This window comes from Strix aluco, chromosome 14 (assembly GCF_031877795.1).
Source record: "Strix aluco isolate bStrAlu1 chromosome 14, bStrAlu1.hap1, whole genome shotgun sequence".
Classification (NCBI taxonomy): domain Eukaryota; kingdom Metazoa; phylum Chordata; class Aves; order Strigiformes; family Strigidae; genus Strix; species Strix aluco.
This window is the reverse complement of record NC_133944.1, coordinates 14,833,220-14,859,274: the sequence shown is the minus strand read 5'-3', so window position 1 is coordinate 14,859,274 and position 26,055 is coordinate 14,833,220. Positions and strand designations below refer to the sequence as shown.

General features: G+C 40.4%; 1 protein-coding gene across 1 annotated transcript; it reads left to right on the top strand.

Annotated features, from left to right (window-relative positions):
* The first annotated feature begins 5,288 nt into the window (after positions 1-5,288).
* SHCBP1 (SHC binding and spindle associated 1) lies at positions 5,289-25,194 on the top strand. Its single transcript, XM_074839354.1, has 14 exons — positions 5,289-5,838; positions 6,618-6,686; positions 7,628-7,798; positions 8,372-8,487; positions 10,202-10,410; positions 11,504-11,596; positions 14,162-14,395; positions 14,497-14,665; positions 15,927-16,047; positions 19,109-19,240; positions 20,140-20,258; positions 21,010-21,096; positions 21,421-21,616; positions 22,303-25,194. Exons 1-14 carry the CDS (start codon positions 5,289-5,291, stop codon positions 22,620-22,622), a joined length of 2,586 nt encoding a protein of 861 aa, XP_074695455.1. The 3' UTR covers positions 22,623-25,194.
* The last annotated feature ends 861 nt before the right edge of the window (positions 25,195-26,055 follow it).

Here is a 26,055-nt window from a genome sequence, read left to right as displayed (position 1 = left end):
AACTATACAGGTTTTCAAAAGTTTAATTGCTTTTCTGTTTACATTAAATTTATTTAGGTTTACAACAGATTAAGTTTATAGAGCTCTAAAAGGAAGTCTAAAGATTGATGAAATACCTGTCAAAGAAAATCAGTTATAGCTAATAACCCAACTAATTAACAGCAATCTACCATTATGTGACACCATTCATCCCCAGATATAAAAGTGGTTTGCAAATGAATTAATGAAACATATGCAGTAAAAAGTATCTGCATTTTATAGCGGGCAAATGGAGGCCTAGAGAGAGTAAATTGATTGCCATGGCAACAAAGAAAATTTGTGTCAAGATGAGAAAAAGTGCACAATTTTTTTACTGTCTCCTTTTAGATTTTTTTTTTTTGGTCTTTTATGCATATTTGTTGTTTCTTTCCCATCACTAGCATATATCTGCTGGTTTGTCTCAGCTGTTTATTCCACACATTTGATAGATATTTTCCAATTTGGAAGCCCTATATTAACTAACAATTTTTTTCATAACATGTAATAAAATAATTTGATCTTTTGATTCTATTTGTATTTTAAGGTTGCTTGTAATGAGACATGACAAAGAAGATATTATTTTAAGACATCTTAAAGCAGAAATAGCCTGTGCTCTCAACTGAGATATAAGTATGTCCACAAAAGAGAACTAATATCAAGGGGTTTATCTTCCAGCAGCAAATTAGAGCTAAGATATTTTTTCTTTGGATAGGAACACTGAGTAAAACACTCTGCTATTTTACTTCAGGTTTTTAACTTTGGAATCAAATTTTCAGCTGGCATGAACAGACATTGGTCCAGTGAAACCAGTGGCACATAATGAAGTTCTGGTCCAGAGTAACCAAGTAAGTTTGTTATCCTACATCTATTTCTGTAGATGAGTGTTTTTTCTTCAAAGGCCCACATGTAAAAGGGTGGGCTATCCTGACCCTTTGAACTCCATGCTCTTATCTTTAATAACCAGCCGCCGTCAGACTTGCACTGTGGAGAGCTGAAGCAACAGCTCAGCACCATTTCACACAGCAATAATTTTCCATTACATGTCAGCCCTGCTCCACAAGGAGCTGTGGGCTGACTTGTGCGTGTCAGCTTCAGCAGCCTTCCTGGCTTGCTGCTTCTCCTGGCCAGTGGTGTGGGCTACCACCACGCTTTGAGCCAGCACAGTCTTATTGATGCCTACATGTCACCTGCATTGGAGCTACAGTAATTGACTGCTGGTGATGTGCGCGTTGTCAGGACACCCGGGCTGGCCAAATCCCAAATGTGGGATCTGTTTTACCATTGTGTCCTTCAGCTAAAACTAGTGAAATACCAAAAGAAAATGATCTTTTAGTACTAAGACACTAGTTCCTCTCTGCATTTCCTTAGGTTTATATAGCTGCACTTGCATTAATTTCTGCAAAGCAATTAATGGCTTTCTGTGATTTACAAACTGTATTTGCTGTGTCATGTTTTTGAGTGAAGGTCTATTTCAGATTTCAAAAGTCAGAGTTCTGTGTACTAGCACTCCTCACTCTTCCAATATTTCAAGGGAAAGGCAACTGAGCAAATATATTTGGGGCTTAAGATAAGGCTAGGGCTTTTAGAAACATCTAGGTGACTGAAGTGCACACATCTCATTGACAGGAACAATAGCAATGAGATTTCTTTCAAAAGTGTGAGAGCTGAGTACAGAGTGTGAGGGCAACCACTTTCTCTTCCTCCTTTCAAACTCAGAAGCATTAATGTTCCATGTAAAGTCTTGCCAGTCCCCTGCACTTCACACAGACCTGACCACCCTTACTCAAGAAAAAAATAAGCTTGGAGAAAAGTGCGAAGAAAGGCAACTAGTGAGATGAGGGGAATGGAAAGCCTGCTGTGCAAAAGGAGAGAGAGATTGTGAATTACCAAAAGAAGTTCAGGAAAGCGTTAATTCATACTCAAGAATAAATTGGGTGGATAAACATTGTAGGGAGCAAAAGAACTGTTTAAGCCTAAGAAAATAACTGATGGTCTACATCGTGCATTCACATTCAAGCTGGAAAGTGAAAGGTTTTCAACAATAAGAGTACTGAGTTTCTATTTCCAGTATGAGGGGAAAGAAACCAACTGCAGTAGAGTTTTTTGAACACAAAGGAGTTCGATCAGTCCATGACTTAGTTGCCTGCAGCAGCAGTCCCTGCCAGGACTGTGTTTCTTTGACGTGAAACAGCTCTGTTGCAAGGATTGGGGATAATTAACTGAACATTGTGGAAGTGTGTCATGTAGTAGAAGGTGTTCTGCCCCCAGCTATGCTGAAAACTGAACAAAGAGGGGTAAATGGATTGTCCACAGTGTTATGTGTTTCACCTATGTGTGAAAGAACTGACCTTCCCATTGTGAGCCCTGGCAAGTTCCTGAATTCATTGTATTTATTTAGAGAAAAAATAATCTAAACATTTAAATAATATGGGAACCTTTATACCCATAACTTTACAGTTATATAGTTACTATGGTTATACAGTTAGTCTGTGCATAAAGTTATACATACTGGCAAGACTGTGGGCCTACAGTTCTATATACATAAACATGTAATAGTGGAGATTTAACAGTAGGTGTATAAAATACATAATGGAATGAGATTTTTGCTTGTTCTTCACTTGCTACTACTTTCCTTTTGTATCCACCTCATGCTTTTTATTGAATCCTTTATCTAGCTCCTGTGTTCAGGAAAAAAGCTTGTTCATGTGCTCCTGTAGTCACAAAAGCATTTTCTGATTTTTTGAGACTCACTCTGGCTTCCCATGTATCTTCCAGGCTAACTTTGGCATTTTGCTTTTCCTCCCTTTTATGTGGTCTTTCTTGGGTTTTTTTCTACTGCTGTGTTTGCTATTTCTGTCCTTTCATGCTGATAGTCTCTTTTCATTCTAGGTTTTGAAAAAAGTACAAGACAAGGAACATCCCACCAGGGTAACTTAGACTTAAGAGCCGAAAGAGGACCTTTTTCATCTTAGTAGAATATCCCTTTTCCAGTACTTTTCTTTCCAAATACTCTCTTCCTTCCCATTCCTATTGTGAAAGTTCTTACTGCTGTTCCTCCATTATCTTTCCTCTCTGTTAGATGATTTCTTACTCTTGTTTTCCCCTTTTTGACCATTACTCTACTGCTCCTGACTCAGTGTACAGCCTGAATACAATTTTGCTAGTATGTGTTGCCGAGGTTGGATTCAAAACCCTTATTCATTCAGTGAAGTTTCCTTCATATTGGAGACATTCTTTTGTGTGAATATAACAAATGTGTGTTGCCTACTGCAGAATCTCAGTGCTGTGGATTTATAGCAAGAAATTTATGTGAGTAACTGTGTCACTTTACTCTTAAAATATGGGGAATCCTGTTTCAAATATAATACCATGCTCAGTTCTTAATTACTTAAAGCTTACCAGTTTACAGGCACTTTGTTTACAAACCCACTCTGCTTTGAAGGCTGACCTTACCTAAAAAATAATCTTTTGCGGGAGATTTAGATGTTTTAGTGTAATTTTGATAATTGATAATTATGATAGATGAAAACTACATGAATATAGTTAAACGTGCATGCCCGGTATAATGGTTAAATCCTGGTAGCATTCTGCAGAAAAGTTTTGGGGACTAAGATATTCTCTTTTCTTCTGGGGTTATGATGGACAAAGGTTGGTTTCAGTGGACCTACGGCAACTCCGACCCGTGTAATGTCAGGATGAACAGGGCTGTTGGCTTACTCTGAATGTGTAAACTGCTGTGGGCATTGTGCTGCTGCTGCAAAAGCAATTAATATTTGGAAAGTAAACAGGAACAAACTCTAACATGGTAGCTGTTTAATCATGTTGTTAGAAATCTAAGGCAGCCCCCTCGTGGCCATTTATGTTTTGAAGCAATTGTTTCAAAAACCATTTAAAAGTAGCCATTGTTTGGAGGAGAAATGAACACTTCCCAATTGAAAATTTCTACTGTGTACTGGTACAGTTGGTAAAGGTGTTGGTAACACCAACAACCTTAGGTGCTAATACAGGTCAAACCAGTTTTTGTGTGGTATGGATCTGAAATGATTGAATTGCCAGGAGCGGCTCTCTAAAGCCTGGCCTACACTGCCAGTCCTGCGTACCTGGCTTCAGCGCTGGCAGAGGTATGGTACGTGAGCAGAATCTACCGTCCCAGATCTGCCTGGTTGTCTTCTGATTCTCTGTTTCTTTTGAACTACATTGCACAGAGGGCTGCATATTCTGCCTGGAGCATCTTGAATTTTTTTTTCTTTCTTTAGTTCCTGCCTGTCCCCAGATCCTGTAATGACCTGCAGTCACCTCGTCTTTGCTAAATACCTACTCGGTTAAATATTAATGTCTTCCAACTGCTTAGCACAACCTCACTTACGTCGTTTTGAATTTGATGCTTATTGGCACTTGTGGTGACAGAGCTCAAAACACAAACAGCGGTTAAAGAGAAGAGCTGGGTCGTGAAACAGATTGTGAAGAGATGTCAAGACAGAAATGAGAGATGCTAACGCTAAGATGGGTGAGACACAAACTCGAAAGCACTGAGAAATTCAGAGGGGAAAAAAATCTGTGCTTTAAATTTTGATCAGGTGCCTTCTGTGCGGCAGCTGGTCGGAGCTAACAGCAAAGGCAGCCTTCCTGGGGTTCTGTGAAGAAGTCGTTTGGTGCATTACGGGTTTTTTTGGGGGGTGGCTGGGTGGGAGACAATTGGTTTTTTTTCCCATTTCCGCGGCCACGGCGACCGACCCGTCTCTCGGTGCGCCGTGGGGTCAGAAGCCACTCTGGAAGCAAACCCCTGTCACTCCTCCAGGTCTGTCCGCCCGAGGGGCACGGCCGCGCTGGGCGGGCGGGGTTATGGCTGACGGCTGCGTGGGCGTGGCCATGACTGACAGCTGGGCGGTTTTAAGGGTTCTCTTCCGTTCCGACCTGCCCAGCTGCCAGCCCGCTCCCGCGGAGGCCCGGCCAGCCCTCTGCGAGACGGGAGAGTGCCGGGCTCGGCGGCGGCTAACGGCGACACTTGGCGGGGGCGCGCCCGACCAGCGGGGACGCGCCCGCTGGCCCCGCCCCGTCCCGCCCCGCCGCGCAACGGCCCCGGCGCTGCTCCGCCCCCCCGGTGCGGCCGCGCGCTCCCGCCGCGCCGCTGGCCAATGAGGGCGGCCGCTGCCCGAGACGTTACCGCTGGCCAATGAGGACGGCCGCTGCCCGTGACGTTGCCGCGGGTTGGCTGCCGGGGCAGTTTGAAATTTCGGCGGGCGGGGCGGCGCAGGGCTGTGGGCAGCGGCATGGCCGAGCCGGGACAGGGGCCGGGGCCGGCGGCAGCGCCGCGGGGGGAAGGTGAGGCCCCGCCGCCGGCCGTGCGCGGCGCTGGGCTGCAGGAGCGCGCTGAGGGGGTGAAGCCAGGTAGGGGCTCTGTGTCCCGGGCGGCCGCCCCGCGGGGGGAAGGCAGGGCGCTAAGATTGGGCGCGGGCCGGTCCCGCCGCCGTCGTTGCTCGGAGCGGGAGAGGCGAGCCGCGGGAGGGCCGCTGGCACCGTCCACCCCGCTTCAGGGCAGCGCAGGCGGGGACGCGCGGTTTGCCTGGGGCGACTCGGCAGCTGCGGAAGCCGCCGCTGGAGGCTGTGGCTCGGCTTGGGGCGGCTGCCGTGGGGCGCGGGATCAGCCCGGCCTGCTCCGAGCTGCTCCGGCCGGGGCTGGCGTGCCTGCCCAGGCAGCGACGGCCGCCGGGCTGCCGCTCGGCCGCCCGCACGGGGAGAAGAGGCCCCGTACCCAGCCGGGGCCGGTGCGGGGGCCGCGGTGCCCCAGGCCGGCTCCAGGGAGCAGCTCGGTGCGCCCCGGTTCGTAAGGCTGCCGGTGTGGGGGTGGGGACCGGGCTGGAAACGGGGACCTGCGAGGGAACGCAGGGATGTCTTGGGAAATCAACACAATAAAGGAAAATTATTTTTTTTTTTCCGTTATGATCTTTTGGGTGCGTACCGCGGGTACCTACTCCAGCGTCCAGGAACATGTATGCGTTTGAAATACTGACAGGAGAAATGCGTCCCTGGGAGTGACTCCCCTGCCCGCTGCCTTGGGAGCACAATATTGGAATATTGGTGCTTTTAGTATCTATTGAGTGTCGTTGCTCAGTGCCAGGTCATTATTGACAGGTGGTTATAGGCTTGGAGTGTGTAAAGAAGGAGCAAGTTAAATTAAATGGCTTGTTCTGGGATGTACGCAGTGCTTGTGCAGGGCATTGCGATCAGAGTTGCTGGATTTGATTATGGGTGTGTAGGAAAAAAATTCTTGTTTACAGTGTACATGTAACAGCTACAGTTTTACAGGAATCTTTTCAAATATTTCATAAATCATACTTGATTAAAATCACCTTTTTATTTCCTTTCTTTACATGTTATTACAGTGGTTCTGCTACGAAGAAAAGTTGTATCATCTAAGCACTTGTAATTAGCTCATACACTGGTGCTGATTTTTGTTTTGTTGATTGAGTTTGGCCCCAGATATGTAAGAACTTGAAAAAATTTTAGGTCCAAACTGCTAGCTTTCGTAACATATCCTGAAATGTAAGGGGTGTGTTAGAGATAGAATGTGATTTTTTTTTTTTTTTTTCTCTTTTTAGTAAAGGTCAGTCTGGAGTCTAATGAAAACAGAGGTCCATGGATTGTTAAAGAATCAAGTTGTGGACAATGTGGGTGTCTTGATCTGTTACATTAATGAGAGGGGGGGCGGGGAGGGGAAGACCTGAATTGTGCCCCTCGCTTTACTGCAGTTGTGTCTCATATTTTCTGAATTTAAGGATGACCAGGCCTGAGAGATACTGTAAGACTGACAGTGACTAAGTTCACTGAGTTTGTAATGAGGAGACAAGTGGAGACACTTTGTTGGCAACCTCTAAAGGGGTGCTGTCATTGCATCGTGCCCTTAAAAGTAAAGATTCAGCCAATGCCTATTTAAGCTGGCTAAAAATTACAATGCTGTGTCCTTTCTGTCTAAACGTGTTGCTTGGAATTTCTGTGGAGACTTTGTTATTTATTAGTTTATTAAAATATTAAAAATAATGTTTATACTGAAGAACAGTAAAAGACTTAAGAGAATGAAAGGGCAACTGTGAAAATGCTTCTTTAGCTGAGACTAGTATCTGCAGTTTTATCATATGTCTTATGTTTTGCTCTTTGCTCGGAGTAATTCTGTGCATTAATTTGGATCAGTGGTGTGTTATCAGCTGATTTTACACATGTTTCAAAATCATCTGGATTATTGCTTGTTATCAGGTCTGGGTGATGCAGGCGGTGTACTAACAAGGCATAGTATGCGCAGGAATGGGTACTGTATTACCTAAAGCATTTTAGATCTTGCTTATAGAACAAAGTGAACTGGCATGTAACTCAGCTCAGAGGAGGTAGCAACAAAGAGGGACATCCTCTTCTAGGACAGGGTAGATATTCTGATGAGAGCAACTAACCAAGTTAGATAGGCTCTTTACCAAGGATAATTTAAGATGTGTTGTAGAAGGCAGCTTCATGATAGATCTTGGGCTGAACAGGAATTATTTGGGAATAGAGGAGTGAGTGATGATTGCATTGAACTGACAGGTTGTGGGGTTTGCTTTGTTCTCACTCCTCTCCCCAGATCTGCTCCAAGAAGATAATGACTCCTGTAGTGATTATGGCAGTCGTGATAAACCAGGGACTGCTTTAGGAAGAACTGTGCCAGATGGGAATGTGCTTTTCCCAGATATTTTTCACACCGATCACCTTTTGTTTTATGAGCGATTTAAAGCTTACCAGGATTACATCTTGGGTAAGTAATTTCGTAGTAGGAAAAGAACATGTAATCAGGCTTCTTGTAGTCAATTCCATGTTAAACTGTGAGATGCTCTTAATGGGGACAAGAAAAGTTGTAGTGTACTACCGTCGCTTATGCTGTAACCTCTGCTGCTCTAGATGGTGGACCAGGAGGCAATGGTTTTAATATAAGGGAATAGAATCTGAATGATTGAAAGGAAAAGGTGCTAATACTGCATTCTGTGCCTTGTTTTAACTGATCTTGCTAGAACTTTTTTGTGTGTAGTAAGACTGTTTAAGATAAGGCACAGGTTAGCTGTTTAATACTGCTGGCACTGAAACCTTCAGTATCTGTAAGGTTGAATACTGGATATCTTCTTCCAGAGAAGCACAAAACAAATGACCCTCCAGCTCTCTCAGTATTGGCAGTCACAGCAAAAATTCTGGCAGTTATGAGCAAAAGAGAATGAAGTCTGACTTTAGATGTGGCTGAGGAACACTTCAACTGTGTTGATTTCAATTTTCCAATTATCTGGAGGACTTGTCTTTCTTTTCTTGCATAAATGTACTGTCTTCAATTTCTTTTTAGCTGACTGCAAAGCTTCTGAGGTGAAAGAATTCACAGCTGAGTACCTGGAGAAGGTCCTTGAACCATCTGGATGGCAGGCAGTGTGGCGCACTAATGTGTTTGAGGTCCTTGTTGAGGTAAACAAAATGCAGTTGTTCAGGCATTTGTCTCCAATTTACATCATCTACCTCTGTAACAGACAGGTCATTTATCTATAAAACCTATGAGATGATAGAAGATAGTAACATTTTCATATGTAATTGCCAGTGATGGCTAGAGCAATAGCAATTTCCTTCAAAGGAAGCCTTGTTCTGGAACACCGTGTGACCTGTGCACTGGTGTGATTCCTTCACCCAGAGCTGTGAGGCTGGAGTCTGTGATGTGATACTTGCATGAGAGGCTGTCACTGCAGTGAGGCACTACTCAGAACCAGCTCTTTAGCGCTACAGTATGCATTACAACTTTGGGAAGCCACGCACTAGGTAGACTTACTATTTTTGGCTTTATTTGATTTTTCAACCTTGGGATTTGCCTGGCCAACATTTAAAAATTACTTTGGCTGTTGAATTATAGCACTGTCAGTGAGGCAGGTGAATTTCATTATCTCTGAAACACCCATAAAGTGGTGTTGATATCTTGAAAATAAGAGAGATTTGGTTGCATTGTTAACAGTCAGCTTGTCATCTGTGGTCTTTTGAACTTTGAATTCTTAGCAGGGCACGAAGCATATGATTGTTGTTTGTGAGATTGGTTCATCAGTGCTATAACAAAAGTTTACACAGCATTTACTTATGCTTTCTATGTGCCAGGGCACTGTACAATCTCTTGTCTTTACTTGAGATTTTCTGGAACTGGGAAGATGATTTCTCAACCAAAAGTGGCAATAGAGAGCCTGTATAACTTTACCTGTGTGAAGGTTATGTGGCAAAAACATCTTATGTGCTAATTTCAGGGACATTCTAGAGTCTGAGTATTTTGGTGGGAGGACTGTACCTAAATAAAAGCAGTATCTTCCAAGGGCTCCTTGTCTGAAACGGGAAGGAGGAACACCAAGTCAGCGCAAGTGAGCGATGAGGTAGAACGCTGTGGGCACAGAGAGGTTAAGTACTTGGTCTAGAGCTGGCTGTTGTAATGTAGTGTTTTCAAATATCAGGATCTGATCACTTACCAGTTTTTATCAGTAAAATTCTTCCTTTCTAACCCACTTTGGTACTGACAGTAGCTCTTCTGCATTGCATACTTCTGTCATAGACCCATCGAGGTTTGGGGTACTTGTTCTCTAGGTCTCCCAACGTCTGACTTGTATGTTGTGTAAAACTTGGGTGTTCAAACTTGGAGTTCCATTACTTGTTTGAAGAGGGCAAAACTTTGTACCCCCTCAGCTTTTCAGCCCAATTAGTGACAAAATGGTTTTCACTGGTCCAGACTACCTCTTTGGGTTGTTTGTGTCTTGTGGGCACTTTGAAAAATGAACCCCAAAGGAGTCCCTGAGAACTATAAGGTATTGATTTATTTGAGTCTGAGGATACTGCTTTTGCCTGTTTTTTAAAAAATAAACAAAACAACCAAACCAGGGAAGAAACTTACTGGTCTCCTAAGAGTATTATGAGGGATTTGAACAAAGTTTTGTATGTGGAAAAGGCTCTGTGTGTGTGGTTCTGAGAAGCTTAATTCTGGGGTTATTGCTTCAGCTGAATAGATTGCCTTTGCTGTACTGTACAACATGCATTGGTTTGTGTGGGTCAGCTGGCACTTGCAGTGTGGCCTACTTACTTATGCACATCATTTATAGTCCTCAGCTATATCTAAGGTTCTGCCTAGAGAAATCTTAAGAACTATATGTTCCAACAGGTGACTGATGTGGAGTACTCGGCTCTGAAAGCAGTTGTGCAACTCAGTGAGCCCTTCCTGTGTGAGTCACGGGTTAGCACTTTTACCTTGGAGTGCATGCAGGAACTCTTGGAGCTGAAGGAGCGTCAGATACCACTGCAGGAGCTGTGGGTTGTGTATGATGAGTCAGGAGAGTTTGATCAAACAGCACTAGCTGTAGAGCATGTCAGGTAAGAAAATGCTCACGGTTTAATTTTTGTCTTGAACAATTGCACTCTGGTAGTATCCAATGGGTGGTGCCCTGAGTTCTCATGGTCATGCTGGCAGTTCCACAAGCCAAGCTTTCCGGAGTAAATCTGATGACTGGTACTATGAGGAGGCTGCTTGCAAAGAAAATCTGTGGTGTCCTCTGCAGCTACAGGTAATCACACAATCACAAGGCACATTCAGCTGCAGCTTCTTGCAAGCCTTTGTGTTAAAAGGGGAAGAAAAAAAATTTCTGTTGCTTTCCCTCTCTTCTCCACCCCAGATTTCCTTGGGCTGCATCACCTTGCTGGCTCTAGTGCAGTGTTTCTTTCTCTTCTGTAACATTTTGGTGGAATTTTTTTTGTCCCATTCTTCTTTCTGCATTTTGCCTCCTCCCCTAAATTTGCTCTTTATTCTTCAGATGTCTGTTCACATCTTCTATTTTCTTTTCCTTTCTTTATCATCTGTCTGTCTCCATCTCCTTTACTTTCATGTACTACGTGCTGTTTGAAAACTGTCTACAAATAGGCAATAGAACTGAATGAAAAAGCTAAAATAGGAGTGACCTTCCCATCTAGAAAATGGGCTGTTTCAGAAGTAGTGGGTGTGGGAGGAAAAGGGGAGAAGAGACACGTTCTGTCGAGAATTACTCACTTAGTGGAGGTCTAAGCTCAAATGATGGAGGAGAAAAACTCATTGTCAAAAAGAAAGATTAGTGGAAGGATTCCTGGCCAAACCTAAACAGTCAAAAAGCCTCAGAACCTTAAGAGTGTAAGTCTTGTTTTCAAATCCAGCTTTTAGCTGTTCACTCTCTTTTGAAGAAAGTGGGACTCAGGCTATTATGAATTTTGAACTCAAATACACAAAATGAAACTCTTTGTGCAGGTAAACAACAGACAAGAAAGGTAACTTCTGTGTATACTAAATAGTTCACAGGACAGTAACATGGAATTGGAGGGAGGTGATGCTTTGAGGTAAATTCTTAAATTGGTTACCTTTGTGTTTCTAGTGCTGCTGTCTCTGCTCAGGTAAATGTGGCCTCCTTTGTGTGATTAAATGCTTACTTTGCTTCAAAAGGTTCTTCTACCAGTGCATCTGGAGGACCTGGGATGAGGAGGAAGAGGATGATTTTGATTACTTTGTACGGTGTGTTGAGCCTCGACTGAGATTGTAAGTGCAACATCTTTGATATTATTAGGGTAGAAAAGGAAAGGGTGGGAATAGTGATGTACAACTAGATTTAAAAAAAACAACCCTGTTCACTAGTACATCAAAGCAAGTTTGTTCTAACAGCATTTACTGTCTGATGGTCAAAGTTTTGTATGGGAAGAGTGTATAACTGAGGTTGCCACTTTGATTTCTGAACCCTCAATTTTTCCCTGTAATCCTTGACCTTCCATCAGATGGCACTCCAAACCCAGCTATAGCCTCCTTCAGATTGCAGGCGTATGAATTCTAATCCTAATTAAAGCTAGAGTAGGAAGCTCTGATACCTCAGGGCATAGAATAAGAACCAGAATGGAACTGAATGTAAACAAAAACTTGTAAATTGGTCATGCTGAAGGAGGAATGTGTATATTTCTTTCCCTAGTGAGATTAGTTGGCATTAGGTTTTCTGAAGGTGGGTTTTTAATGCTGTGCTGTCATATGGAACTGAAGCAGTGCACAAAGACACAATCTGGTTATCTTTTTGAGGGTGATAAATAACCAAAGCACACCATAAAACGTACCTGGAATTAATAACTGACAAGTGATTTCTAGTGTAGGTTTTCCCCTGAGATCTGGTGCACTATCTTTTTCTTAATTCTTTCATGAGAGTTATTTTTCAGTCCCTTTTCCTTACTTATTATAACTTAGCATCATGAGTATCCAGAAGTTTGTGTGTCATTCATATCCAGGTTTGATACTGCTATGATGCTGGGAAACTACACTAGTAAGCATTGATTAGCTGCCCTGAAATGCTATTTAGAATACAGCATTACCTGTGCTAGAATATAGCATATAGCATGTGCTTTACAGAGAAAACTGGTATAATTACCCACACTAAGGGTGGCTGCAGGCCTCTCTTTCGAGGGCTCTATGCCTGTGTTTTTCTGAGATCATACAAGTTAGGAGGAAGTGTTATACATAGAAAATGTACGTGTTTCTGAAGTGTTTATATGTGTATGCTTCAGCAGATGGCTATTCTGCTGAGTTTTTGGAGCCTTATGGAGACTTTGCATGGAATGAAACTGGAATGCAATAATGTGCCACAGGATAATGTTTTTATTTTTTTAACACTGTGCATGGCCTTACAGCCATTTTAGTGAGACTCAAATGCTTAAACAATGTCTTGAAGCAGAAAAGTAAACATTATCTTTTTCTCACTCTCCCATACCATGCTTGATACAAAGCCTGTCCTCTAAGCTACACTGATGTTGGTGCTATCCTGTGTTATGATCTAAGCACTGATGTTTCAGCTCAGAAATAACATTAATCTTCAATGCATGGAAACATATGATGCTTTAAACTTTTTAGGTCTCTGGTGTGCACTGTTTTAATGAGAACAGACAGTATCTTTACACTGCACATTAGGTTGTACTAGTCTTCTGAGGCAAGTAAAGCTGTATGAACTGTTTAACTAAAGCTTGAAAAAACAAGATAGTTGTATGCGCTTTCACAGTGCCCAGCTCTAAAATATAGATCATGCATTTCAGGGTCAAAGTATGTACAACATTCAGTTTCCTTCAAATATTTTATATTTCTGGATTGCTATTCCGCTGTTAATCTCACTGCATTGACTTCCTCTGTTGCCTCTAACTCCATTGCCAAAATTTTGTGAGGCTCTGTGTTTCTGTATGCCCTGTTTATTGGAACTGTATAACTATTGACTGCTCTGACTACAAATTTTCTTGCTCTTTGCAGCATGTTTTAAGTGCACCCTTTAAAGAACCTCTGAAAGTTGAGGGAACATCTTTGCCCTTGTTTCATGGAGTCTCGAATAGAGCTATTTATACTGTATTCAACTGATTCCCTACAAAAATGGTGTGAGATAATTAAATCTTGTTTTATTTGTATCATTAATTGCTGTCCAGCTTTTTTGTAGTGACCATGATTGGTCCTACATGATTGGCCCTGGAGTTCTTGGCACCGTCTAGCTGGCAGATGTCTTTGTCCTTCTGACTTTGCAAATGCAACTTTGGGTTGGCATTTTCTGGCCTGCAATTTCATTTGTAGAGAATGCTCTTGAGATAGTGCAAAATTTACTATGCAGTGCCTTCACATCTTCATCTGGTGCTGATAAAGCCTTTCTTACTCATTTTGTGGTTTTGTCCAGGTAGTTGTTTAGATTGTTGCTAACAGAAACTTCACATTGTAGGACTTTTCTTCTATTATTTCAGACGTGATTTTCTCAGTTTTTCTAATAAATGCATAAAAATAGACTAACTTTTATATCTAATTACCTTCTAAATTATTACTATTTTGTTATAGCTGTGCTTATGCCTTGGGTGTAGATTGAGTTTCTGATAATCATGTATAATCTTTCAAGGTGGATGGGCAACTATGAAGTAATATGTTTGTGTCTGTTCAAACTTTTGGTTTTGCTGCTTTCAAAAAAAATTGAGCAGTGTTGATACAGACTGCAGAGAATCTTGACTAAAGTACTGATGCAGAACTCAGGTTGTCTCTGGGTTTGTATTTGATCTTGCAAAATTGTAAATGCAAAATATAATGACCCCTTGCTCTGAATTGCAGGCATTATGACATCCTTGAACACCGTGTGCCTTCTGGGCTTGTAGCTGATTACCAGAACTTGTTGTCTCAATGCGAAGAGCTTTACAGGAAGTTTTTAAATGTGAGGAACAGCATATCAAGCAGTGATTCGGACTCAGAAGTAGAAAACGTCTCCATGGTGGAAGGACTAAAATTGTATGAGAAAATAGAGCACTTAAAACAAAAGCTAAAACTAATTGAGAATCCTCTGCTGAGGTACTTGGTGGACTTGTGTGAGGAGGAGGGCCATATGGGGAAATATACAGGAATGTTCTTTACTGAAGAAAGAACTGATGGCTTTGTTGCTCTTATTTTAGGTATGTGTTTGGTTACCAAAAATACAGTGGTCTCCAAGCTAAAGGACTGAGACCAACAGGTACCAAGATCACTCATGTTGTATCCTCAACCATGATGGCAAGTCTGCTGCAGTCACTCATAAGGGACAAGCTTTGCCCTGAGTCTTGTGGTGAAGAACTAGAAATACAGGTAGAGTAACAGGAATTGTTTGCTAATACTTTTTTTTTCTCAGGAAACAATGTGGAAGAATAAGTTAATTTATTGTGTTCAAGATACTACATTTGCACAGTGTTATTTTTTTGTCAATTCAAAAAAACCACTGTAGCTTAGTAAGTGGTAAGAGTGGATGATAGAAATAATCTAATTAATTTGTGTCTGAGTACTTTATACAAGCAGTTTTCTTCCTGTGTGTAGGAAATGAGAGAAACCACCTGTGATAATTCTACAATGAAATGTGGTAAGGCGTAATACTTATATTTAGTTTTGAGATACCTGTGTCTTTTGGTGCTACTGATAATGATCTAGAGTTTGAAGAAAGAAATATCATTCTGTTACTTTAGTTCTGTTTAGGAGATATATTTATTTTAGAGTAGTTTATAGTTAGTTTTACTGAATTCAGACAGGACTTACCACTTCAGCAGTTAAGAACAGTCTGGATTCCTTGGACCCAAATGAAATTGCATGCTGTATTCTGATCAAGTTCATGAATTACAGATGACCAAAACAGAGCCACAGGGGAAGGTCCTGGATTAACTTTTGGGCTATAAATCAGATTTTTCTGACTTGGCAATTGAAAAATGCTCTCACTATGCTTACCCTGGAATTTGCTGGGAAGCAATAAATATGCAATTTTTATGTACTATTTGTTATCCTTCAATACAGAGTCCCCCAGCAATATTGTGAAGGATATCAGCCTGCCCTCTTTGGGCAAGAAAAAGGACCGTGTGGACCCCGTATTTGCCACTATAATATCTAAACTCTGTTTTGGGGTGATTGCACCAGGGGCGAAGGGTTATGTCAGTGTTCAGACCAGCTCAAATCTAGTTGCTGAGTTGTTTGTGTGTTTTTCTTTACCTTCTGTCATCTATTTTTTCAGTAATTCATGGCAAGTCACTTGAGGCACAATTCAAATGTTGGCCCAGAACCAAGGCCATATTGAGGTTTGCTTTCCGGTGCATATGCTCTTCAATCTGTGTCTCTGCCCCAGTTTTCTCATGGGGGATTGGACATGACATGAACATCAAAGGAATGTTTTAAGGCTGTTTTTGTCCAGAGAGTCCTATGATTCTTGAATTCAAAGTGAAAATAGTCTATTACTGGTGCCATTAAAATGTTGGGGTTTTTTAAGCAAAAGCAGCAACATTTAATTGAAAAGCAAGCTTTAAGGGCATAAATGCATCCATTTTTATAGCATTTTTCGGGAGCTGATTACATTGTTTGTCTTTTACAGTTTCACAGTGATCCACTGGCAGCTGTAAATGCCTGTTATGAAGGAGACACAGTCATCATCTGTCCTGGTCATTATGTTGTAGATGGCATGTTCTGCATTGCTGATTCAGTTGAACTAGAAGGTAGAAGGTTTGCTAGCATAAATGTCCTTAAAACAAAGTAAACTAAATGGCTTAAACTAGCTCTGCATAAGGATTTACTTTTTGTGGTATTTGGCAGGAGCTTTTTCTTTTTTTCTTCAAAGTGTTCATATTGCTGCTTATAGAGCCATGTCTAATTGCAGGATGGAGTAAGCTGTTTCATTAGCCATACTTCTGCAATAAACTGCAAATTTTGCCAATTAATAGCAAATTCATCATTTCCTCATTTCCTCCTAAGTATTTGTCTGGATAAATCCTGATTATATAGATATTAGAGAGGATTCAACAGAAACATGAGGGACTTGATTTTATTTTTTTTAATCTAGAAGCACAAAAGTCATTCTGAGAGGCTTCAGTTTTCAGAGCCAGTAACTTAAGAGTACTTGAGAGATGTCCTTGTTCTTCTTTGCATGGTTAATCTGCTTCAGAGGTATACTGAGACTCACTGCCAGTATAGCACTGGTGAATACAGAGGGGAAGAGCCAAGTGCTATTAGGATTTAGTTTATGGCACTTACTGCATGTCAGTTATCAGGGGGGCACCAATGTAAATCTGCGTTAGGTGAAGTGCCTGCGTAGAGGAGGGAGCTGTTAATTTGACATGTGTATCTTTTCTTTAGAAACAAGACACAGCATATGTGATTGTTTTTCTTACAAAATATTTGTGTTTTAAATACTTCTGCCTTTTCTAGGGTATGTTCCTATCTCTTCCTCACAATTCTTGATTTCTCAGTGTAATTCCTTTGCTTTAGGCATGCACACTCTGTTGCAGTGTAATAGCTTGTATATCACTGGGGCTTGTGCAGCTGTTCAGATACTTATTTAGGTGCATTTTTATCTTGTCAAAGCTTCTTAATGGGGAGAAGGCTGAGAGTTTAATTTCCTGCTGTTCTGGACTTTATTTTTCTTGCCCTTCTTGTTTTATGAGTGTCACTTTCTTTCTTACCCTTCTCTTGTGTACGTTTGATTTATATAGATATGCATGCTGATAGACAATGCACCTGCAGGATAAAGGACCTCAAAGTGCTTTATTTATCTGCAAAAATGACATTGTTCTAAAATTGTGTGGGGTGGAATTTACTGCTTTTCTAGCTTTGAGGAAACAGTAATACAAATGGTGCAATAGCACACCTATTAAAGGATGAGCTGCTCTATTTTAAGGAGCAAGGCATATAAATATGTATCTTTAGTACAAACCACTCTGAATAATGAGTATGTGTCAGGGTATTTAATCTTCTTATATGGACTCCTGTTAGAGAAGTTTTTATAGCAATAGTAGCAGCCAGAAACGTTTGAAGTAGGAGCATCAAGAAAGATTTTGCTGGCACTAATCTGAGCAGCTGGCTGTTTTGGTGGCTTTCTTGGGATGAAGGGGTGACTCATCAAAGATATAATGTCACTTTGCTTAAAGCTTTCTTTTTTTTTCCAGCCACTATGCAAGTCAGTACTAAGGTTGAAAGTGTGAGGATTAGTAAATTGGGGATAAATAAAAATTGACAAGAACTAAATAAGGTTAAAGCAGTAGCAGCTCAGGAAATTATGGTAAGGATAACCTTAACACTTGACAAAGTAGCAAAGGCACTAAGAACTTCCCTTCTGCTTGTACAGTAGCTGTTCAAGCTGGATGGGAACCTGTAGTATCAGCCCATCTTGTATCTGGGGTCGGTGTTACTGGATGACAGTTGCCTTTATCTCTCTGGAGTCACTTAGCTTACAGGCAGGACATACAGCTGTGACCATGTGTGGTGAACACCACTTGACAGCAGGTGAACCTTTCCTTTATTCCTTGTCTTGTCACTGGCTTCCTTCTTACTACTAGAGCTGCTACTTCAGAGGTGAAGTGTAAAGCAAGCTAAAAGCATGGTTAGAAAAACTCCAGTTAGTCTGTAAGACAATTATTCCTAAAACTCTTGCCTTGGATAATAACCTCATTATGTAGTGGTGTGGAGTTAAACTAGACCTGCCATTTGCTTGCCTGTGGTGCTCTCTTTACATACTGGAAGTAAACTGCCCCATGCCACCTCTTCCCCAGGAGTGACCATAAATTAGTAGCAGTGGGAAAAAATTTCTAGATAGCATAGTGTATTAAACTATCAATCACTTAACTTTGCATTAAATCTGTCTTTAAAACTTTCTGCCAACTCTTGTTCAAAGATTTTTTTTTTTCTTTTTTTAACCTTTCTACTTGCACATTACAGTATTTATTTATGTAGTTGGTTAAAAGCTAGCATCCTGCTCAGGCACTTCTTATCTGAGTTTGTGTGTGCTTTCAGAAAATGATCGGACTCATGCTGCTTTAATAGACATTGCATTATTGCTTTCCTTATCATGATTCTTGTCAGTGACAAGCAATAAAAGCTTTACATGCTCATAAATTTCCTTGTAAGTGGTTGAATGCTGACAACTCTGGATGGCTTAGTAAATCAATGTTGGCATATGCTCGTGAAAGTTTCTTTTTAATCTGAATTAATCTGGAAGCCTGTGTAACACAGGAACATTAAATTTTGACCCAAGTTTTATTTAAATAGGGAAGTTGAGTAAAGCTTACGAACAACATCAAGTCCTTTGCACTTGTTTCCTTGTGTTGTGGTGGTGACTTCTTCCCCCCCCCCCCCCCCCCCCCCCCATGCTCTTTGGAACCTCTGCCTGCTCTAGTGAACTTCTGTACTTTGAAAGCAGACTGCAGGTGTCTGTGTGTCATTGGTTACTGTATCTCCCTACTCTGTTGTAACTTTTTTTGGGAGTGAGAACTTTGGCCTTGACAAATGTCAACTCAGTTACACTTTTGTTCAACTGTCTAAAATAACTTTGCATTTTATTGTACATCATTCAAGTAAAGTAACTTTTGAGTTTAGTTTTGCGTGCCTGTACCTTGGTACAGAGGTGATGTAAGATGCAGCCTGGCCACTGGGTGGACAATCCTATTCAAGATATTAGACCTTAAGTTTTAAACCTCTGTATTTAATTTAGATGTCTGTTATGTACTGAGCACCTGACTGTTACCAGTTATTCATCAGACTTGCGTCTTTCACCTCTGCTTTAAGGCTATGGACTGCCAGATGATATTGTGATAGAAAAACGAGGGAAAGGAGACAACTTTGTTGACTGTGCAGGACCCAATATAAGGATCTCAAATTTGAAGTTAGTACAACACGATGCTGTGGAGGGTATTTTAAGTAAGTATAAAAGCATCTTGACCTTTTTGTGAATCTTTCATAATTTACTGTTAGAGTTAAAGCTGGGACCCACTGTTGGAGTTTACTACTAGTTTTAACAATTTTGTAGAGAGGAGACCTAAATGTGTAAATAACAAGGCTTCCCCCTTTTTTCAACTTATAATGTGTACATCAAAATGATTTCTACTCTTCGTTCTTCCAAGCTATTGTGGCTCTTGTGTTTTGTTCTTATACCTGGATAAGATCATTTGACCTGATCCTTTTTCTGCTGTTAAGGCAACCTGACTGCTGCGCAGCCTGTCGGGCTACCTGGAAAAGGAAATAATTCCTCTTTCCACAGAAGAACCCTCATGGTAATATTCAGCTGTAGCTGAACCCAGCCAGCTCTCCACTGAGGAATGGCAGGGGCTGTAGAAGTAGTGTAGAACTTTGTTTGCTGACAGCACATTCAAACTGAGGCTCAAATAATCCTAAATTCTATCCAATGTGTTTATTTGCTATTGCCTTCTGTCTTTGTAGAAGGTGCTAATTAACACTTTACCTCAAAAGACATTTGGTTTTAAACATGTTGAAGTGTTTATTAACACCTGTATACATGTATTTCATATCTTATTAATTCAAAAGTCTCTTAGGAATGTAATGAAAAGAATAGTTGCTGTCACTTAAAAAAAAAAAGCCAAAAAACCTCTAAGACAAATCTTTGACTAGTGCTCCCTTGCAGCAGTGTTTCTGCTTACACTAGAAAACCAGCATGAGTTCAAACCATGCATGAGCAAATCAGTAAAACTAACCTGAAGTGGATAAAATTAAAATATTTGCTACCAGTCCATCTGCCTGTAGGAGGGGTTTGCCTTTGCATAACCAATTCATTTAACAATATTTGTTTTCTGTGTATGTAGATGTCCATCATGGGAAAACCACTCTGGAGAATTGTGTGTTACAATGTGAAACTACAGGCATAACAGTACGAACATCAGCTGAGCTATTAATGAAAAACTCAGATCTGTATGGTGCCAAGGTACAAACAAATTCTTAACTCTGGCTTATTTTCCTAAATTAAGATAGGGTTTCTGCTTGGAAATAATAGCCGGTAATGGGGTGACTTCTGTCGCTCTTGAGAGAACCTTTACAAATTCATTTTGGACAGCTACATGTTATTGAGTTTAAGAGATTGGTCCCAGGGGTCTTGTAGCCTCTAATAGTATCTAGTGAAGTGTCTCATGCAGATTTGTGTGTGATGGCACAACACTGGTGTAGTAACAGGGGACATCTGTGAAATAATCGTTGCTGCACTGGTGGACTGATTCATGTCCTGCAATACTTTTAAAGTGATTTTCTGTTTACTTTGCCCATAAATAATTTTCTCATTAAATCTTGCATTTGTTCTGCAAATGAAATGCTCCTTTTTGGACACATTGTCCATTGATTCTCACAGAAGGATGATAAACACAGAATTAGACTCTGATTAGGACATTTCAAAGAACAATGGGGCTTTGAGTGTTGAGATGGATGACTAAAGAACAAGAAAATAATGCAAGGCTCTGCAGTTACTCTTTACCAGAGCTTCCATGGACTGGTGGCAATACTATTATCTATGGGGCCTCAACCTCGAGTATTGCTGCTTAAGTTGGTTAACAAGGTCGTGAAGCTGGAGTGTATTTGTATTGTGCAAACTGGTAGATGAACACAAATATCTGCAGTGGAGTTGTCAAGTTAAATCGGAAATGTGCCTGAACTATTTGTGAACTGCTATCCATTTTATTTTGTAGGGTGCTGGTGTGGAAATATATCCGGGTAGTACGTGCACCCTGTTAGACAATGGCATACACCACTGCAAGGAGGGAATACTTATAAAGGTCAGTTCAAAGTAAAATGTACTTGCTGTTCAAAAGCTAATAGCTGCTAGAATTAATGCAGCTAGGTTGGCTTATAACCTTGCTGCCTTATGGTGGCAATCTTAGATGTCACATATGATGATAATGGTACTCGTTTGCTTTGGGTTGGTCCACCAAAGCAGTACACTTGTTTTCTTACCTACCAGAAAGAAAATGCCTTTTGCAATATCACTTGCACAGGTAAATAATAAAATTCTAATCAGTACAACTGATTCTACCTAAAACTGGAATATTTTTATGCCTTTAGATGGACATAACGTGTTGGATTTTCATTTTTTGCTGTAGAACTTTTTAGATGAACATTATGACATTCCCAAGATAACCCTGGTCAATAACATGATCCATAATAATGAAGGATACGGTGTGGTCCTGGTTAGACCAACAATGCCCTCTGATGTCAAGGATGCTTCAGCAGAGAGAACAAAAGGTATTTTTCTCTTCCTAGAAGAAACTCCTAAAACTAGTAAATCAAGTATACCCAGTAAAATCAAGTCTCTTAAAATTTCTAATAACATCTAGATTGATTTAGCTGAAATAAATCTTCATAACTCTCAGAACACTGGAATTGCCTAAAGGATGAACTTGCTGCAGAGAAACACTGTGTATACGTCTGTGCTTCATGGTGTGTGTGCACTTCCACTGCAACGTCCTTATATACCTGGTCTGTGCTCCCTACTGAGCAGAGCCTGTATGACTGATGGCCTCCTTGGGTCATACAGAAACAAGAGTGCGACCAGCAAAAAGCAGATATGGCTTTCCTTACAGCTCTTCTGCTCTGTGACAATTCTCTGCTCATTTTTTCTTTCATGCATTAGAGCTGAGATGTGCTCCCAGCACAGAATTTTTTTCTCTGCAGTAAGTAAAATGTGACAACTGTATTTCTCATCTTATGTCTTATTCAAGAACTATCACTAAGTGCAATGTGTAAACCCACTGTAACTTTCTCTAATATCACTATCACTTGGCAACTTGAAGTCATCTCAAGAAGAAACCTTTTCCTTAAGCATCTTACACTATATTTGGAATTTGTGGCTGTCACTAAGTAGTTATCCAAAAAGTGAGTGGGATGAGATGAAAACGTTAAGACTGAGGAAAATTTAATTCCAGGAGTTTTAAAGGATTTGACTGTTTTGTTGATGGCATTCTTATTGTTTCCTGACTTAGGAGATATACAGCCAACCCAGTCAAGTGATGGGACAGCCTGTGTGGAGGGCTTCAGGCAAGAACAACTACCTGAATGTGTAACTGATGAGTTGGAGCTTTATGAGCAAGCTGAGATGCCTGAACAAATTGAAGGCAATTATGAAATTGCCAATGAACTTGGGGCTACTTCGGCAAAGAAGAGCCAGATGCACAGGAAAAGACTGAGTGAACTGGGAATCACAGAAGCTGATGACAACTTAATGTCACAGGAAGTGTTTGTTTCTATTGTGGGCAATCAGTTCAAATGGAATGGGAAAGGAAGTTTTGGTACCTTTCTTTTCTGACTGTCCTGACTCCTAATGGTATTGCAATAAGATTTGCACAAGCTATTATTTTCACTGCTGCTTGCCAAGGAGTTAATTTGTTCCATTAGCCTTCCATAATGTTATTAAAATGTGGCAAATATTTATTAATAGTGTATGTATTGCATGCAGAACCTTTGCTTCCTTGCTGCAAGTATGGATAACATGGTAGAAAACAGAACTCTAGCATGGACACTGTGCTTGTATTCTGCTAATCTATGTGCTGCTGCTTTGCTAGCTCTCTGATGAATTTGTTAGTGTATTTATTTAACTTCTTATTGTAAAAAAGTAATCTTCAAAGACAGAAAATATAGATAGGGTTCTTCATGAAAGAGTGGACAACAAATGTGCAGCAATTAGTGGTACATTGTCCTCCATATTTTTTTAAAGTGTCATTAGTCTGCAGCTGACTCCCATAAGAACATGCTTTTTAATGAAGACATACTTTTAAATTTTTTACATTGAACAGAAGCTAGTGAAATGCTCTTCCCTAGAGATGTAGTGGATGGCTGCCATGTTTCATACTTGAAGGATTTTCTAGAAAACCTAGCATTTGGAAGGGTAGCATTGCTCAGTCTTTGTGTCTTTCTGTGCCCAGCTGTTCTAACAGCTACCAGTGCATGTGCACTTTTTCCTTAGGGAGGACAGCACCTAACTAAACTCCATTAATCTGAATAAAAAGAAATCAAAATATATGTTTCACTAATAGGGATATTCATACTGTACCTTTCAGTGCATTATTTTAAAATTTTTAAAACTGTATGCCACTTGTAGCAGCTGAGGTTTTGGAAGTTAGTGGAAAATTTAAAAAAATAGCTTTCCACTGCAATCTTATATCAGCCCAGAGCTGTGGAACATTCAGTAAAACAAAGGCACTTCAGTGGCTCACTGTTGCCCATTATTAGTTTTGACTTGAGGGAGAAATTGGAAGGAGTGCCTGACTGAGGACTCTTCCTTCTCAGTGCCTCTCTGATTTTTAATTACAAATCTAGATGTTGTCTTCAAACCTTTGTACTGTCTTGAAGAGTTGTAGGTCAGTGTTTGAACTGGTGAGTGAAATGTATGTAGGAAAATACTAACTCCTAAGTGATTCAGGATGTCTTATGAAACAATCAAATATGGTGTTAAGAAGGGAAAAGCATGTTGCCAGAAAATTGACTTTGGAATAATTTCTGGAAGTAGCTGAGCAGGTTTATGCCTTCTAGACGTGAATGTGTTGCCTAGAAGTCGATGTGAATAGTCTGATCCAGAGGTTTCACTCTAGCCACTCTTAAATTGAGATGACAATCAAAATTCACTTCAGTACATGCTTTGTTTTAGTGTTAGCAGCTGATAGAAAAGAGAGAGGCCTAAATTAAAAGCATTTTTCCCATTATGTGAACCACAGAGTTCATTGCAGCTTTCCTAGCCCACTGCTTCTGTTTTTGTTCTGCTCAGAACACTTGAATACAGGACTAAACTTGGCATTTTGTTGAATATAAATGCCACTGCAGTATCTCAACATGCACAAACCTGTAAATGTTTGCCACTCAGTGACTTTAAAGAAATACTTGAGTCAAGTGAAAGCCTAATGCTAAGACTGGCAGTAGTTTAGTATCTTAAGCTATTCATCAGGTCACATGCCATGTTTCATGCTTTGATGTTATGCCTTTATTTCCCAAGTGTAATCCTTTTTAAAGGACTGGGGCTGAAAACTAATTTTGTGGTTATTTTCTCTCATCTTTTCAAAAGCATAATTCTGCTGAGTGAGCTGCCTTCATGATATGTAGGTAGCATTTCTTTCCCTTGCACTTAATTTTAAGCCTAGCTTATATCTTGCCAGCCTCTTACCTTCCTTTTTTAAAATTCAGCTTTACATTTATGAAGATACCAATACAAATGTAACTCTTCTACTTTCAATACTAGCACAGTTTTGCCTGTTCCTGTGCCAGATGCCAATGGTGATTCTGTTGTGCAGGTTGTCAGTAGGTCAAGGAGCAAAATGTGAGAAGGTGAGGCTGCTAGTACAACTTCTGGCCATTGCCTTTGTGCAGGAACTGTATGATAAAATTGTGCTTAAATTCTTGATGACACTTGAGCCTCAAGGGACTAAGCTTTGAATGGAGCGTTTTCATCTCAGTTTTGTCCTTCCAATCACTGATGTCACTGATAAATGTTAAGTTTCTTTATTTTACAGCTTTAATTCCCCTTTTGAAGTGCAGAAGGAGAAATGTTTAAAAGAAAGAACTTGACTAGCAGAGGTTTGTTACACTCAACTTGGAGCAAGGCATTTTGTTAGCAGATTATACATTTCAAATCATAAATTCAGTTTCTGTAACTATTAAATTTTTTCTTACATTTCAAAGTTTTCTTAAATTTTATTTTTTCTTAAAGGTATTTGATGTTATAGCAATGACTAATGATCTACTCTCTTCTCTGTGAACATTCCCTGCTTCCTAAATGAGAAACTAATTCCAGAATGCTTTTTTGTGTAGCTGTCAAAAAGAGCTGGTGAAAACATTTAGTTTCAAGAAATGTTTAAGCAGCTGCAAGATAACTTTCTCCTAGGGTGAGATTTCCCTATCCTATGTATCAAGCTTGTTGTTCTTGGTCTTGCTATGTTTTACACATATTAAATGTGCAATTAAGTTTACCCCATGGGTTACCTAGTTGGTCCAGGCCCCATTTTATTGTTTGGCCTTTCTGCTATTTATTCCTTTCTCAAATCTTGGCAACCTTGAGCTTTGTCTTTAACCTTTTCCCTGTCCCATCATGTCTTTACTGATTAGATAAATTTCTGCCATACAAATGTTTCCAGGAGGAATAAGCTGCATGCAGCATGTCTTGTCCCAGCTTATCATACCTGAACCCTGGACAGTAGCACATTAAAATTGTATTAATCTCACCTTTCTGACAGCAAGTTAGATCTATATTCCTGTTTTCTGAATCTAGTTTTCCTGATGGATTCCTAGACAGCACAGATTCTGGTAATTAAGCATTGATATTTACATGTCTTCATCGATGTTAACAAAAATACATTCTAGGCAAAAAACTTTACAACCGTAGCTGTGAGCCTAGAGTATATGGAACAGTTCTCAAGGCAAATCAGTTGAGTTGGAGCTTCTAGTTTAAAACTCAGTAAATGATTAATTAGACAAAGCAAAACTAATAACTAGCTGTATATTATCTCAAATTTAAACAACATCTCAAAAAATTTGTTTTAATGAAAAAACATGGGAAGGCTAAAATGTTGCAAGTTCTGTTACAACTTTTAGCTCATCACTGACTTTTTTTCATAAAACATTTATGAGCCATGTTAAGCTGAAGAGCTGCTACAGTATAAATTATTTTATATTGGGATAAACTTTATTGGTGTAAGGGAAAATATGCCAGACTCTGAACTCTGAATTTGCATCAGTGGAGGAAAAAGACCTAG